Source organism: Folsomia candida, unplaced genomic scaffold (assembly GCF_002217175.1).
Source record: "Folsomia candida strain VU population unplaced genomic scaffold, ASM221717v1 Fcan01_Sc002, whole genome shotgun sequence".
Taxonomy (NCBI): Eukaryota; Metazoa; Arthropoda; class Collembola; order Entomobryomorpha; family Isotomidae; genus Folsomia; species Folsomia candida.
Window position 1 is genome coordinate 4,285,758 of NW_019091194.1, and position 14,875 is coordinate 4,300,632.

Sequence of the window (14,875 nt, forward strand, 5' to 3'; positions counted from 1 at the left end):
AACAAAAACCAAGTCCTGTCCAGCAGAAATCATCATCGAGTTCGCTCTCGTTGCGCCAATCAGTTTGACAAGTTTTTTGAGGTACGCGTGTTTTTCGTAATTTTCAAAATTTACAAAAATTACGAAACCAACAAACTTGAACCGTTCGGAAATTGTCGAGTGTATGTATACGTTCTATTTTTAGGCCGGTGATGATGTATAGGTGAGTCAATCTAATCAATTTAATAGTTTGTGTTGCGAACTTACATAATTGTGAATTGGATATGATATAAGTCAATTTTAATGATTTCTTTAATTTTAATTCTAATACCGAATTTTTTTAATTTTAGACTGGTTGTATACTAATTTGCCACTTGATCAAGGTTGGAGGGGTGGAGGATTAAGTAAATCTCCCTTAATTGCGAGTGTTTTTTTTACTGAGCTTTCGAAATGGTAAGGGCATAATTAGTTGATGATGTTTTCTAAAGATATCAAATTAATTGCTTTCATGTGTGTGTAGTCGTTTACTTTGGAAAGACGAGAACAAGCTACGCACGAAGAGGCGATTTGGGCAGCAGACTGGTATGTACCGGAAGGAGGCGATCCAACTACTTCTGGAAAAATTGTGACCGGGGCGTTGGACGATACTGTGAAGGTTTGTTGTTAACTTTGATAATACAAATTTTTTTATTAAGGAATGCTAAATTTGTTTGGTACTTAAAGGTGTGGAATTACAATGGGGCAGAATTAACAGTGGAGCGAACACTTTTGGGTCATTCTTTGGGGGTGTTGTCTGTGAGGGTGGATCCTAGTGGAAAGTTATTTGCGTCGTCGTCCCTGGATTCTAATATCAGCGTGTGGGATTTGGAGACTGGTGACAAAAAGAAGAGCATTGATTCGGGGCCTTTGGAAAGTTGGACGGTTGAGTTTACAAGGGATTCTAAATACATTCTGACCGGCTCGGCTGATGGTAAAGTGGAAATGTTTGATGTGGAGACTGGAAAGAAAGAAAAGTCTTTGGAGACCAAGGGGAAAATGGCGTTGAGTTTGGCGACGAGTCCAGACGGAAAGTGAGAACGATTAATTATTATTTGTTTTATGCGCAACTATTGAGCAACAACTTTTGAATATCAAATTGTCTATTTTTTAGGTGGATTGCGTGTGGTGGCTCTAATGGATTGGTGGCCTTATTAGATGGCGAAACTGGAAATTACTTTAAGAGTCAGTTACTCGTTTTATTTAGTTGAATCTTATTATCAAGTTTTTTAGCACCATATCTTTTCTTTTATACACAGCATTGGAGGGTCATGCCATGCCTGTTCGTGCCCTTGCATTTTCTCCCGATTCCAAGCTCTTGTTTACAGCCTCTGATGATAAACATGTGAAGATATATGCTTTGTGAGTTGTTTTTATTTATTTTTAAAATTCAGATCCAGGCTTAATGTTGTTAATACTTATTGTGTTCTATTCTAGGACCGAATTTCAAGTCGTCGGAACAATGTCAGGCCACAGTTCTTGGGTACTAGGAGTTTCAGTTTCGCAGGATGGAACTAATTTTGCTACCTGCTCATCGGATAAAAGCGTCCGGATCTGGGACCTCAACACTAAATCTTGTTCTCACGTCTTTAACGATGCACATACTGATCAAGTGTGGTCTGTGGTGTGGGGATCGAATACGAAATTAGCTTCAGTTGGAGAAGACAAATGCATCAACATTTACAACATGGTTAAATAAGAACAATTAGGATAGTTATGTATTATGTATCCTTCTTTTGTTTTTTTATTTTTGTTTCAAATATTCAATCTTTCAATTAAAATTTGTCTTGTTATCCCAAAAATGGCACGAGGGCTCTTTAGAGTTTTATTTTTACCATAACACAACATAAATACTTATTAGCTATACTCTCCATCTAAATATTATTTGTTATCAAGAATCCGAATAGTATGTTCACTGGATAAAACAGTTCCTTTTTTCATCAGTACTCTACATTCATTTCTTTAGAGTGCACTTATGTGTGACACAGTATGTATATTGACACGTCGTCGTCGTCGTCGATAATTAAACTTTCATACTGTTTTATACATATATTTAGATATCTAATATGGTTTTTTGAACTGAACCGAATAGCAATACTCACTTCTTTTCCTACATTATCGGATCATCGTATATGTATTAACAGAATGGAACTGTAATGACGACAAATAAAATTAATAATAAAATAAAGTATATTGTCTGATGATTTTGGTACTTAAGTATATCATACGCACATTACAATTAAAAAATTATTTATTATAGTATGCATGTATGTATACTAAAGAAGAAACCCGTAATATATATTGTGTTCAGAGTTTCGGTCGTCCTTAGCTCTCGAAATACAATAATAAATTTTTCACGCATCACGCAGTAAGATAACCTTAATTATGTACTCGAGCCCCTATAACAGTCCTTCATCTTTATTATTTTCATTGTTAGACTACCATTTCACTGGAATTCACTTTAAACTTAATAATGACTACTCAAATACGTAACTCAACAGAGAGAGTAGCACTATACTTGGAAAAGAAATAATAAATTATACTCTAAATGTACAAAAATCCTCCGTTGTTGATAGTGTCAATAATTTTTGAAATAGTTTGGCTGTTGTAATTAAAGAAACAGTAAGTCATAAATAGTATTGAACCAAAACTGCACACAACAAATCAAAAAAACAACCTACGTTTTCTGAAAACTCTCCCCATTAGGCAAGGGAATTGAACAAACGCATGATAATGTAATATAATACTTTTTCTCCTACGGCTAACAACTGTCTCTTTAGTAATTGTCGAGTGATTTTGAATTTATAGATTATTGCACCAACTATGGACTTTCTTAGATATATTAGAATAAGAATATAACCGTGGGACCTTTAAGTATTCATTTATAACTCCTGTTGCTGCTATATATTTCGCTTTTTAAGTAAGTCATGTAATTATTGGTGATGTCAATTGTCAAGTCATGTAGTGAAAGTCTCGACGATTTACTTTCTACCGAAAGATATATTAGATTCTAATAACCACCATGTCCTTATGTATTCCGATGCATGTATGGTTTAAAATAATTATTATTCACCTAAATTTTCCCTTCAATTCTTTCAAAAATACCACATTACACCACATTATACATTTTCTGAAAATATAGCAGCATTATTAACTTTTTGTTTGAATTTGAAACAGGCAGGCACATTGAATTATAACTCTAATAAAAAAGACATGTGCACAATAATTTTTTAAAGACTGATCACAAGTTAACGAAGGTACAGAGTCATGAGTAGACATTGAGAAAATCCTATTACTTATTGAAGTTGTTGTCTACGTTTAAAAATGTTTGTTTTTGAGGTTGATTTTTTAGAAGACCTAGATACAGATCCGAGATGATCCGAGACGATGCATAATATGAAGTTATCAGAGTAGTTATCCGTCAGTCACAACGATGGGAAGATTATACAAATATATGTAGTTAGTTGCCTTATCATACATCACACTACTTTTCCCTGTATAAAAAATAATAAATAGTGATTAGCCCTCATATATTAAAATAGATTGCGTAAATATATATACTGCATACTATTTTTTTTACTCACCTAGCCATTCTCGCAACAGTAGCTTTTATTCTAGCATCGGAAATTGAAGGGACCAGCCTGGATAGTGTCTCTCGAAGGAAGACTGAGAAAACAATTGCAGTCCGGGGTCATTTACATGTTTAATTAATTGATGTTTGTAATAAATATTCACCTTCCGAGAATCCAGGTGACGACAATTCTGCAGATTCAAAAGCACGTCGAAGGTCTTCTAAAGCCTCTGCTTTTGCCGTTCCATTAGTACCAGACTTTTTCTTTAACTAAAAAAAAGTAATTTTACTTTTAAAATTTGAAATATATGAAGATAATTTATAATGAAGACGACTACATACGTCAAGTAAAAGGGGCGACAGTACAGATGTGGAAACTCCGTTAGTGGCAGAAACATTGACATGGTTCGTGCTGCTTTTCTGATTGTGAGAATGGGAAGAAGATGAATGATGGGATGACGAAGTGGCCCTGCCACCACTTCCATCTCGATCACGATCACGTTGACCAGAAACCTTGTTCTTTTCAGGAGACTCTCTCACTTTCGAATGACCAAAATTGTTATTTTCTCCTACAAGACTAATATCTCGATCTCGATGATGATGGTGATTGTTGGACTGAGTCGGTCCTGAAACAACCGCAGGAGAGTTTTGTACATGAATTTGATTCTTAAACACCGGTGCCGGTGCCGGCGGAGAAATGGAGCGATTTCTTTGGTAATTTTGTTGTTGCATTTGTTGATCTAGTTTATGAAATTTCGCAAATGCATTTTGACTTGAATAGTCATCAGAAGAGGAAGCTGATGATACTATCACACGATGTTTTGGGGAATGTGTAATGTTTTCTTCAACATGGTGGTTGTTTCGTCGGCTATCAGGTTCGTCATCAGGAAGCCTGTGAGGCATTTTATCTGATTGGTCATCGTCCTCATCCTCCTCCTCGTCATCATCATCAGCAAGCGAATTTGGCTGTGAAACATTATTGGAACCAATTCCTCCAGCAATAAAAGAACTAGTAGAAGACGTTGAAGAAGACAAAGAATCCATAGATGATGACGATGAGGCTGAAGGTCCTTTTACTGTCATTATCCAAGGGTCGTCTACATCATTGTCTCCTCGACGTAAGGTGTCATCACTGAAAGGAAATAGAATTTTGTATTTCAATATTTACGTTTTTGGAGACTCTAAAAATTACGGCAACCATACTTGTCAGAATCAGACTCAGTTTCAGACTCATCACTTCGTTCAAGCCTCCACTTTCTGTATCTGTCTATTAAATCAATTAAGTAGGAGTTTTTCTTTGCTCTTCTGATGAATGGAAATTTTAATAGTTCTTTCGCTGTAGGTCTGTTTTCTGGATTCTTATTTAAACAGGCATCGACAAATTCTTTGAATAATTTTGAATATCTCGACGAGGATAATGTTGGAGGTGGATTTTTAGGGATTAGAAATAAAACTTTCATAGGATGCATTGTGGAATTTGGTGGTTCTCCTATAAAAAATTGAAAGGGTCAATTTAGTTGCATGCATATAATAAATGAAAATCTTCAATTAAATGATTTTCAACACACCTTCGGCAAGTTCAATGGCAGTTATTCCTAAAATGCGTAAAATAAACTGGTAAATAAATTGATATTTATTTTTGATGTAATTAATTTAAAATTTCGTACCCAAGGACCAAATATCCGCTTTGGCATCATACGCACTCTGCTTTATAACTTCTGGAGCCATCTTAACGTAGAAAAGAATAATAATTATATTTTTAATAAAAATGAACTGATAATGTCCAATAAATAATGTTCATACTTACCCAGAACCTATTTGAAAAATAAACAAATATCATTTAGAAATTTTGTGACACAATGAGTTGGCCAACAGTAATAATGAACAACTTACGGTGTTCCAACGAATGTATTCCTTTTCGATGTCGTAGCCTTTGGAGGAAAGAGAAAAGCTATGAATAAACTGACACAATGTTTTATAGAATTAAACGTGTTCAGATTTTACCGTCAACTGTCCCGCAACACCGAAATCAGCTAATTTGACGTCCCCATGTTCGCTCAGCAAAACGTTTGCCGCTATAATAAAATAATAATAAAACAGTCAACATTGGTAGTTAAATTACATTACAAGGTCACCAACCAAACTTTTTACGTACATGTGTATACTGTCAAAAAAAGTAGTATGTACCTTTAATGTCCCGATGCAATTTTCTCTCCGAGTGAAGATAGTCTAATCCTTTCAGAACTTCGCGAAGGATGATAGAAATGTGGATCTCTTCGAAAGATTTCTCTGCTTTCTGAAAACGAATGAATGAAACGAAAGAATTACGAAATGAAGCAAAACGTTGTTTTTGGGAAATCTAAATTATTAAAAATATAATTTACCATCAAGTCTAGCGCAGATCCACCTAAAAATCATTTATTTATTAAACTTGTTCAAAAAATTACCCTACCCATTTGTATTATTTATACAAACCTCCCAAGAATTCCATAATAATCCATAGCTTAGTTCCTTTCAAGTATGACCCAAAATATTTTGTCACGAAAGGAGAGTCGCCTGAAATAAATATTACACAATTTTTGAATATTAGAGAACACGCTGGTCGCAAATAAACTTTCTCCATTTCATCTCTCCTTAATCACTGTGAGATTAAACAAGGATAATTGTTGACTCACATTGGCTGAGCACCTATAAAACAATAAAAACGAGTATTACAGATGACTCTTAAATTTAATTATGACTAGTTAACGATTTTTCTTTACCATAATCTCCTGTTGGATATCTTCTATCTCATCTTCTGCTTCCTCCAAATCAATTATCTTAATAGCAACCACTTCTTGTGTTCTTTTATCGATTCCTTTAAATACTTCACCAAATGAACCCCTTCCAATTCTCTCTTGTTTCGTGAATATCAGCTCCGGATCAACTTTCTGGAATTTTTTAAGATTGTTCATGTTACTCAATGATTGATTCATTTTTTTTAACTTTAACACAAAACTAGAATTGTTTATTAATGGTATCAAACAGTCGATTTTTTTAGTTTTCAAATTATCGTTCGGTAAGTACGGAGCATTGACTAAACGCTGATTTTATTAACTTCATTGTCCTCACATTTCATTTCACTGAGTCAGGGTTGAGCATATTGCAATCGAAATTAATTGCGATGTTGTACGTATGTACATATTCACCTCACCTATGTACATATGTATTATAACTTTTATATTATGTGGTTTTTATCGGTATCTCACACCTATTATAAGCCCCACAATATGCAAATATACAAATTTATAGCATCTCGCACACATACATGGCATTCCGATTGGTGTCATCACATAATTTATATCTACAAGGTAGTAGAGATAAGCAAGATCATGGGTGGATTCATGGAATGGCGAGGTGCGGAGGGAGACTTGTGGATTAATTATTCTACACTGAATTGTTGATAAACGCCTTAGTCAAGGGCAGAGGAAGAAATAATGGTCTATACATTTTGGAATTTAAGGGATCAAGAAATTTGAAACCAAGATAAAATATAGAGCCATAAATATGCCATAATTTATATGGATTCCGATGTGATCTGATATGGTTTTGCATAATGAAATTTTCAAGCATCGGCCACTTCACGTATCGAGATTTGAAGAGCAAGAAGAAATTACAAATTTAAGTACGTTTAGGTGGGTATCAGTCAAAATATCTACATTGTCAATTTGCGTTGCTAAAAATGAATTTGTGTGTAATTCAGTAAACCAGATCGTACATGTTTATTTTAGGTATGTAACACATCCTTAAACTCGTTTACTTGTATCAATACAAACAATGACATGAAATATGACACATTATCACACATGCCATAATTTGTAATGGTTGGTATGTGATCTATGATAAATTGAACTTAATTTGACGGTTTTTTATTGCTTCTGTATATCCAATATTAATTACACAAGGACATGTGCTTCTGCAGATTATATTGATGTTATGTTGAGACTTTTGTTTATTACAAATTGGATAACGGAAATATGGTGTGAATTTAAATACTTTATAATGAAATATGTTTCAAACTATTTTATTTTAATCGAGCAATACAAACAAACATAACACCGGTTTAAAGATATGTTAACCAAATTAAGAAAACAATGATACGACCTGGTTTATTAAATTAAAGAAAAACAGAACAAGGTAAATTTAAATAAATCACTTTTCATTAATTACGCAAATATCATCCGAATCATAAAAGGAATATATCCTTATGCCGTCTTTTTAATTTAAAATCATGACACCCACCTCCACACATATTATACACAGACTGATCATTGCCAGACCATCGTAGCAAGATAATCATGATTCACGACGATGCATATGGCCAAAAGCCAAAGTATAATTACCAAGTAGGTGTGTAAATTGTAAAAAAAAGTCCGCTTGTTCGTGGTGAACAGAAGAAAAGCAGAATCAGACAACAAACAAACTAGAAATGAATAGAGGACAACGCAGAGGGTTTTGACATTGCATTACATGACCATCACAATGTACAATTTAGTTCACATTCGTCATTCGTCACCAATTCAAAAGAAACACATACAACAATCGCCAATGATCGTATGCATGCATGCAATAAAATGTCCTCTCATCTCGACATTTACTTACCTGAACGCAACATATGCACCCAAACATTTACTTGAATTGAACATTGAACTTGGTTGGCAATCCTCAAGTTTGCAAAGTCCCAGAAATACCGACTGACTGTTTATATAACCTACGCAATCTGTTCTTTTTCAATTGTTAAAATAATATGCCACCATGTTCAATATTTAAATGAAAGGATGTAACTACAAATCAATTTAAATGACAATGATGAGATGACGAGATTTTGTCGTTCTTGAATTTATCTAATTTAATTTTGCGCGTCATATTGATACGAATATCGTTACGATACCTATTAAATATTCTGCAACAGGAGAGAGAGATTGAAGGAAGTAAGAAAGGAAAGACCTCTTTTCATGGTAAATAGGTGACACGAACGGATGGAAATAAAGTAAGTAACAAGGACTAATAAAGTAACAAGGACTCAAAACCAGTCTTTATGAAAAAGGGTTGACTTCCTGTAGCAATGTTTCTACATCATACTTGTTCAGGCTGTTCAATTATTAGTAGCCATGCTTGATAATCATAATGCCACATGTACTAGCTTTTACTATCAGTAATAGTATCTTTATTCTTTCCTGGTTTAAAATAATATTAGATTGTACTTTTTATGTTTCTCCTGCAATAAAAATTATATTGACTACGTGAAGCTTTCGCTTTGATATTGATGTGAAAGCCAATCCATACAGTAGTCAAATCATACACCTTTGCTTTGTCAACCGCTGTTACTTGTAGGTAAATATTACTTTTACACAAATAATGTCCCATGCATTTGTGCAAACTGTTTAATGAAGGAAACAAAAAGTGCAAACATACCTCATTGAACGACATGATGAGACTGAATGGTAATCGACGACCACAAGTGAGCAGTAGACTTGCAGGTTGTTGGATTTATTATTCGTATCGAACGAAACGATTATCTATTTTTGCACCCTTGTTGTGTTTGTTGCTTGATTTGATGTATTATCCTGTGACATTAATTTGAGTCGATAAATTGAACAGTTGGCACTTGTAGTAATATCCCGTTCATTCACAATATTATTATCATAACACTGTCCAAGTCACAAAATGAGATCTGCTTTGCTGGATGTAGGCAAAATCTAATTTCGTTCTGTTGATTTTGGACTTTTTCATCAAAGCACTGCTTCACACCAGAACAAGAGCGGATAGAATTAGAATAGAAGTAAAGTAATAATAATAAATCTTTGTGTCGACAAGCACGACGATGTGTGTGAACTGAGCGTAGTTACATGTTATTTTTCGAATCACAATTTACTGAAATTATCACATTTCAGAATTTCACTATGAGGAAGTTTTAATTGCTGAAGAATGGAAGACCATTAAAAATTAATCCATCAATGATCACTCACTGCATTCTAAGTACTTTTTAACTGTTCAAATGTATTGAATCAATTGGATGATGAGAAAGTTGTTTCCAACGTCGACACAGAGCAGGACTTTCTGACCTTCAATAGTCAGTGATGCAATTTTCTTGGTCTGTAAAAAGGAAAATTTCAATTGTTCCATTATTATAATGCATCAAAAAAGTATTGATATATGAATGACTTATTGTTTGTTACGTAATGTAAATCATAATACAACATCAAAACGAACCTTTAAACTGTTGTCCATTGTTTAAATTCCAGTTTCATATTCTTGGGAGTGTCCTCCCCATCTTGAACGAAAATTTCCAGATCCGGTACTCAATTGCTACCTAATCTGGTGTAAGACGGCAAGCCTGCGGCGAATGAAACAGAATAAGTTGAATTAGAATCACGCAACGTATATCAAAAATCCCAATTATTCCTAATCCTCCATCCTCAAATGTTGTATTTTGTTAAACGTAGATATAAAATCGCAACAATCAAAGCCGGAATTTGTCCCATTAATATCCCTCCTCTCTATTCCAATCAAATACTTTGCATTTGATTACTTTTTTGACCGCTCGTCATTCCACCTCTCCTGTCCGTCAACCATTTCCAATTTCTTTAGCACTATCCGTACGTTAAATTAGAGGACAAACGGACAAAACAAAAAAGTCACCTCGACAACTACCCCACAACTAACCTGCTTATTATCCGCACGTCCCAAGCAATTAATTCAAGTTAATTTAACTCGGCTCAAATTACTTTTGTTGGCTGAGTCAACAGTGTGTTGTTTAATAGCAGTAACGTATGTGTTAAAGTTAAATGAAATATATAAAAGTTATCGAAATAGGTGAAGTCAGGTTTAGTGAGCCGAGAACGAAACCAGCAGCAGCCAACAAAACTCGACTCTCTTCTCGTAAAGGAAATCAGCCAACATTATTTTATTCCCCCTCAATGCAATAGTCAATGTTATGTTATGATGCTGTATGTTGTGTTAGCACTTTACTTTACTCGCACTGTATTTAATTCAGAGACTAAACCCTCTTCTTCTATCGTCGTCGTCGTATCCTGATCATGTAGTTTTTGACGTGAAATAATAAATGTAATGTTCAATTGGCTTTTTATCATCACCAAGAACCACTACTTACTATATCCAATTTAACTCTGCTTGATATTTACCTGGTCTGGTGGTGATGGTGGTGGTGGACAATTCTTGTTTCGAGTTGAGTGACTGCTGCATATACATATTATTTATACAGCTCTGCTAAAAAGAATCAACCAACGTGAACACCATGTTCAATCAACATTGTAATGTAATAAAAGTGGTGGATGTGGATATAGAGGAGGGAGATTGAGATTAATACTGACTGCTTTTTAGCCGCAGTGAGCAACTAACACAGGCCAAAAGTTTGTAATAATGTGCTTTCCTCTCTCTTATTATTATTAGTAAACCACTAAAAAACTTACACTTTGTAAGTATAAGAGAATGTATATACCTTGTGATGATTCCGTATGGTTCTTCTGTCCCCATTACTTGATCATACGGCACGTCATTGACTTATTTCTTGCTTGGGTCAGTCTTTTCTTTTTAAGCAAGTTAGTTAGTTTAGTGCATAGATAAACCAAACCATAAACCACTGACTTGCGAATGTATGCCTGCTGTGAAGAGATTGGAGAAAGTATATGAACATAAACGATGTAAATGTGCAGGGGCGGCTGGAGAAAGCAGATTTTGTCGGATACGAATTTTATGTACTTGATTTTAAATTAGTGGGATTTTGTGATAGGTTCGATGTTATATAATAACGATAATTATTATAGGTAATGTCAAACTATGACTCATGTATGTTGTGGAGTTGTGCCACCCCTGTGCTTTTCCTGTATGAAAAATACGTAATACTCGTCGCCAATCCAAATGGTCGGTTGATATCGTATTAGCAGTGGTAGTGGTTTTGGTTTGTTTTTGCAGCTGCCAGCCCTCATCTGCCAACTTTCTCGCAGATTCGCCACTTTGTGCAGCAACGAGTTTTGGCAAGTTCTGAACAATTTGCTGGTTCTGGTGTTTCCGGAGGCAGAGTGAGACGTGTGAGAAGCGCGGGGTTGCTGTTCGTATGCGCCAGCCAAGGGACTACTGCATTTGCATATCATTTGCATTCACAGTGCGAATTCAGAGTGCGAGACGGCACGAGTCTATTTCATTTTTGCGGGCCAATTATTATGTAAGTTTTACTAATAATTACTGTTTTTGAAGTGCGGAGGGATTATCAAGGTAGGCGAGGTTATCATTTGACAGAGACAATGCTTTCTGTAAAAATTGAGTAGCTTTGCAAAGTTCACGGCCACGGCCACGAAATGCCACGATGCACGAGGTCAGGGTAGAGTAGAGTAGTCTAGAAGTTATAGATACGCTTAAACTGAAGCGCATTATGCGATACGAGCCACCTCGGTGATTGCCATTTGAACAAGTAGCTGTCTATTTTCTAATAATAAAAATTTCTATTTTAGCTAAGAAATGGCAGACCGAGGACGTGGAGATGGACAAGAATTTGAGGAAAGTGGTGGACCTGCACCAGTAGTTGCACCAGCAGGAGGAGGAGGACCGGCAGTTGACGTCAATTCTCCAGCGGCGCAGGAAATCGTAAATTCTTTGGTGACAATGGGAATTTCGCGACCTGTCGCTGAAATGGTAAGTCGAAATATAATTGTTATGAGGAATTATGTTGTTGAAAACAGTATTTGGTTCTAGGCTGTGCGCGAAACGGGAGCAGATACTGCGGAAGGAGCGATTGCGTGGGTATTTGAAAACGATATGGGTGGTGCCTCTGGGGGTGATGAAGATGAATTGTACCAAGACTTCAAGATGGTATTTGTTGTAAATACTTCCTTGCCTATGACACCCGGAAAAATGGCTGCTCAAGTAATATTATTTATTGTTACAAAATGTGGTTTAAGATGATTTAATTCAATTGATCATCTAATAATAATGATGGATAGGTTGGACATGCCGCTTTGGGGCTTTATCAAGATCTAATTAGCAAGCAGGATACCTTTGGTGGGCCTTTGCTTCAATGGAATGAAAATGGGTACTTTGTTCTTTTCTCATACATCATCATGTAATATTTGATTAATAATTAAGATGACTAATTTACATTTTCTCCTTTAACAAGGTCTAAAAAGATTGTTCTTCAGTGCACCGATGCAGCACACATGAACGAATTGGCAACTCAAGCTGAAAAGGTGGGACTCCCATTCCACATTATTCAAGATGCCGGACATACACAAATTCCTGCTGGGTCTCAGACCGTGTTGGCCGTTTTTGGAGTTTCGAAGGAAGTGGATAAAGTTACTGGTCAATTAAAACTTCTTCCCTAGCAATTTTGTTACCATATACAGATATATATATAATATAGTTGGCTACCTGATTATTGATCCGGTGGTATGTACGTATGTGGTATACATTATTACTGCGATAATATTTTTATGTGTAATAATGTCGATGACCTTTTTTTGTATTACATATTTTCTACTCGAATATGATGTTAATCATTTTGTGTTGAATACATGTCCTTGTTGATATGAATAATTATGTCTATGTGAGTAAGTGATTGCATTTAATCTTCGAGGAGATCTTGACTCTTGTCTCCAACTTATTCTAATTATCCAATAAGTTTATCGACTATAGTCAAATATTCCTTGGGCATGGCATGACTCGAACGAAGCGAGGTGTAATTTGACCAAACTTTTGAATGTGGCATTTAGTCGAATTTAGTCCTTGCTGGAAGATAGTAGTTGAAAGATTTGCTTTCTGTTCAGTAAGTTCGTCTCTGGTCATCACCTCTGGTTTACTGGGGCTAATTGTGCTTCAATCGTAGCTTGTAGTTTGTCTTCGATCTTCATCATGAAATCGGTAATTATTTTTTAAACTCTTTTTAATTTTTTTTGCTAAATTGAACTTGACACTGGGTTATATGGTATATTTTACTAATCTAATACTCATTTCTTTACTTTTTCTGATTTTACAGATCTTCATAGTCTTGGCACTGGTTGCTGTAGCTGCATGCGCCGAGGGACCCGTCGTCAAGAGAAGTCCTCAACCACAACCTCAACCCGCTCTTCAACAACCCCTTGCAGCTGAACCACACCCACCTCATCAGCAAGCACGTCGAGATGCTGAGGGTCCATATTATGGTGGAGGCGACAAGGGTGGATATGGATATGGAGGCGAGAAAGGTGGTTATTACGGCGAAAAAGGTGGATATGGCGAGAAAGGTGGTTATTACGGCGAAAAAGGTGGATATGGATATGGAGGCGACAAGGGTTATTACAAAGGTAACACTTATTGCTGTTTATGGTAGTTTAACTCACAAATGAGATACCTTGACAAACTAATTGTTTTGCAGGTGGATATGACGGTGGGTATAAGGGAGATTATGATGGCGATGGCTATGGCTATGGAGGTCACGGGAAGGGAGGCTATTATGGTAATATCATGCAATACACTGTATAAGTGGGCGTTTTTTATTAGTGTCCCTGTTCTAGGAGGGTATGAGAAGCACAATGGTTACGGTGGCGGCTATGGGGGCTGTTACAAGAAGGGATGCTGCTGCCCTTGCTACGATGACTATGACTATAAGGGAGATAATTACTATGGTGGATATGGTGAGAATTTCATAAAGTTTTCCTTGATTAGTAGTCATTTTCTTCTGTGCCCCTGGCAAAAAATATTGTTGAATTTGAAGTTATAAATACGTATAGTTCTCCTTGATCATTAGTACTAAATTTCATCTTTGTTTAATTTTTAGGTGGTTACGGTGGTAAGAATTCATTTTCATTTCTATTTTTAAGAAGCATGACTATCGTTTAAGAATATTTTGTTAATTTTAGGCGGTTATGGGGGCGGTTATAGTGGCGGTTATGGGGGTATGTTCTTATCATATCTTAAGAGGTTTTCTTATCATTTTCATTTTTATTGATTACTATTAATGTTGCTGTTTCTTTGTCTATTTCGCTCAGGTGGTTACGGCTACTAATCTATCATCGTCTTATCATCGTCTCTTATCCCCGGTGAAACATCAAAATTACTACCAACAATTAAATTATAACATCTATATTTATATATTCGATCTAATTCACCTGTTAACCATTCCATCTTGATTGGGTTTATTATTAAATCTTTATCTTAGCTAAACCCTCTTGTGTTGTTCTCATAATAATTTCATTATGCATTTAGAGACTTTTCGCATCGCTTACTCATATTTCTCACAATGCTCATATCATGCTAGTC

General features: G+C 35.5%; 4 protein-coding genes across 9 annotated transcripts; 3 read left to right on the forward strand and 1 right to left on the reverse strand.

Annotated features, from left to right (window-relative positions):
• Positions 1-50: 50 nt before the first annotated feature.
• On the forward strand, positions 51-2,199 carry LOC110842692 (WD repeat-containing protein 61). The gene is made up of 7 exons (XM_022088477.2): positions 51-202; positions 330-432; positions 500-634; positions 703-1,049; positions 1,130-1,200; positions 1,275-1,377; positions 1,453-2,199. Exons 2-7 carry the CDS (start codon positions 430-432, stop codon positions 1,712-1,714), a joined length of 921 nt encoding a protein of 306 aa, XP_021944169.1. The 5' UTR covers positions 51-202; positions 330-429; the 3' UTR covers positions 1,715-2,199.
• On the reverse strand, positions 1,737-11,550 carry LOC110842691 (serine/threonine-protein kinase 26). Of its 4 annotated transcripts, none has more exons than XM_022088475.2 (18): positions 11,088-11,550; positions 9,839-9,962; positions 9,041-9,721; positions 6,349-6,516; positions 6,262-6,274; positions 6,062-6,142; positions 5,971-5,993; positions 5,774-5,882; positions 5,591-5,661; positions 5,480-5,517; positions 5,394-5,400; positions 5,254-5,314; positions 5,155-5,181; positions 4,790-5,075; positions 3,929-4,718; positions 3,751-3,856; positions 3,600-3,681; positions 1,737-3,509 (listed from the first exon to the last, which is right to left on the reverse strand). In XM_022088475.2, exons 3-18 carry the CDS (start codon positions 9,053-9,055, stop codon positions 3,500-3,502), a joined length of 1,887 nt encoding a protein of 628 aa, XP_021944167.1. In that variant the 5' UTR covers positions 9,056-9,721; positions 9,839-9,962; positions 11,088-11,550; the 3' UTR covers positions 1,737-3,499. The 4 variants fall into 4 exon arrangements, with proteins under 4 accessions (XP_021944167.1, XP_035703824.1, XP_021944166.1 ...); XM_035847931.1 differs by lacking the exon at positions 11,088-11,550 and adding an exon at positions 10,771-10,855; XM_022088474.2 differs by lacking the exon at positions 11,088-11,550 and adding an exon at positions 10,292-10,748.
• Positions 11,551-11,622: 72 nt separating this feature from the next.
• Positions 11,623-13,175, forward strand: LOC110844058 (probable peptidyl-tRNA hydrolase 2). Of its 2 annotated transcripts, none has more exons than XM_022090170.2 (5): positions 11,623-11,810; positions 12,097-12,277; positions 12,338-12,508; positions 12,586-12,674; positions 12,759-13,175. In XM_022090170.2, the coding sequence occupies exons 2-5, from the start codon at positions 12,104-12,106 to the stop codon at positions 12,961-12,963; spliced, it is 639 nt and encodes a 212-aa protein (XP_021945862.1). In that variant the 5' UTR covers positions 11,623-11,810; positions 12,097-12,103; the 3' UTR covers positions 12,964-13,175. The 2 variants fall into 2 exon arrangements, with proteins under 2 accessions (XP_021945862.1, XP_021945863.1); XM_022090171.2 differs by lacking the exon at positions 11,623-11,810 and adding an exon at positions 11,840-11,860.
• A 161-nt stretch (positions 13,176-13,336) lies between these two features.
• Positions 13,337-14,734, forward strand: LOC110844173 (TATA-binding protein-associated factor 2N). 2 transcript variants are annotated; one of them, XM_022090310.2, is made up of 7 exons: positions 13,337-13,498; positions 13,614-13,920; positions 13,992-14,072; positions 14,131-14,250; positions 14,394-14,405; positions 14,476-14,511; positions 14,605-14,731. In XM_022090310.2, exons 1-7 carry the CDS (start codon positions 13,490-13,492, stop codon positions 14,619-14,621), a joined length of 582 nt encoding a protein of 193 aa, XP_021946002.1. In that variant the 5' UTR covers positions 13,337-13,489; the 3' UTR covers positions 14,622-14,731. The 2 variants fall into 2 exon arrangements, with proteins under 2 accessions (XP_021946002.1, XP_035703827.1); XM_035847934.1 differs by lacking the exons at positions 14,394-14,405; positions 14,476-14,511 and having other exon boundaries at positions 14,605-14,734.
• The last annotated feature ends 141 nt before the right edge of the window (positions 14,735-14,875 follow it).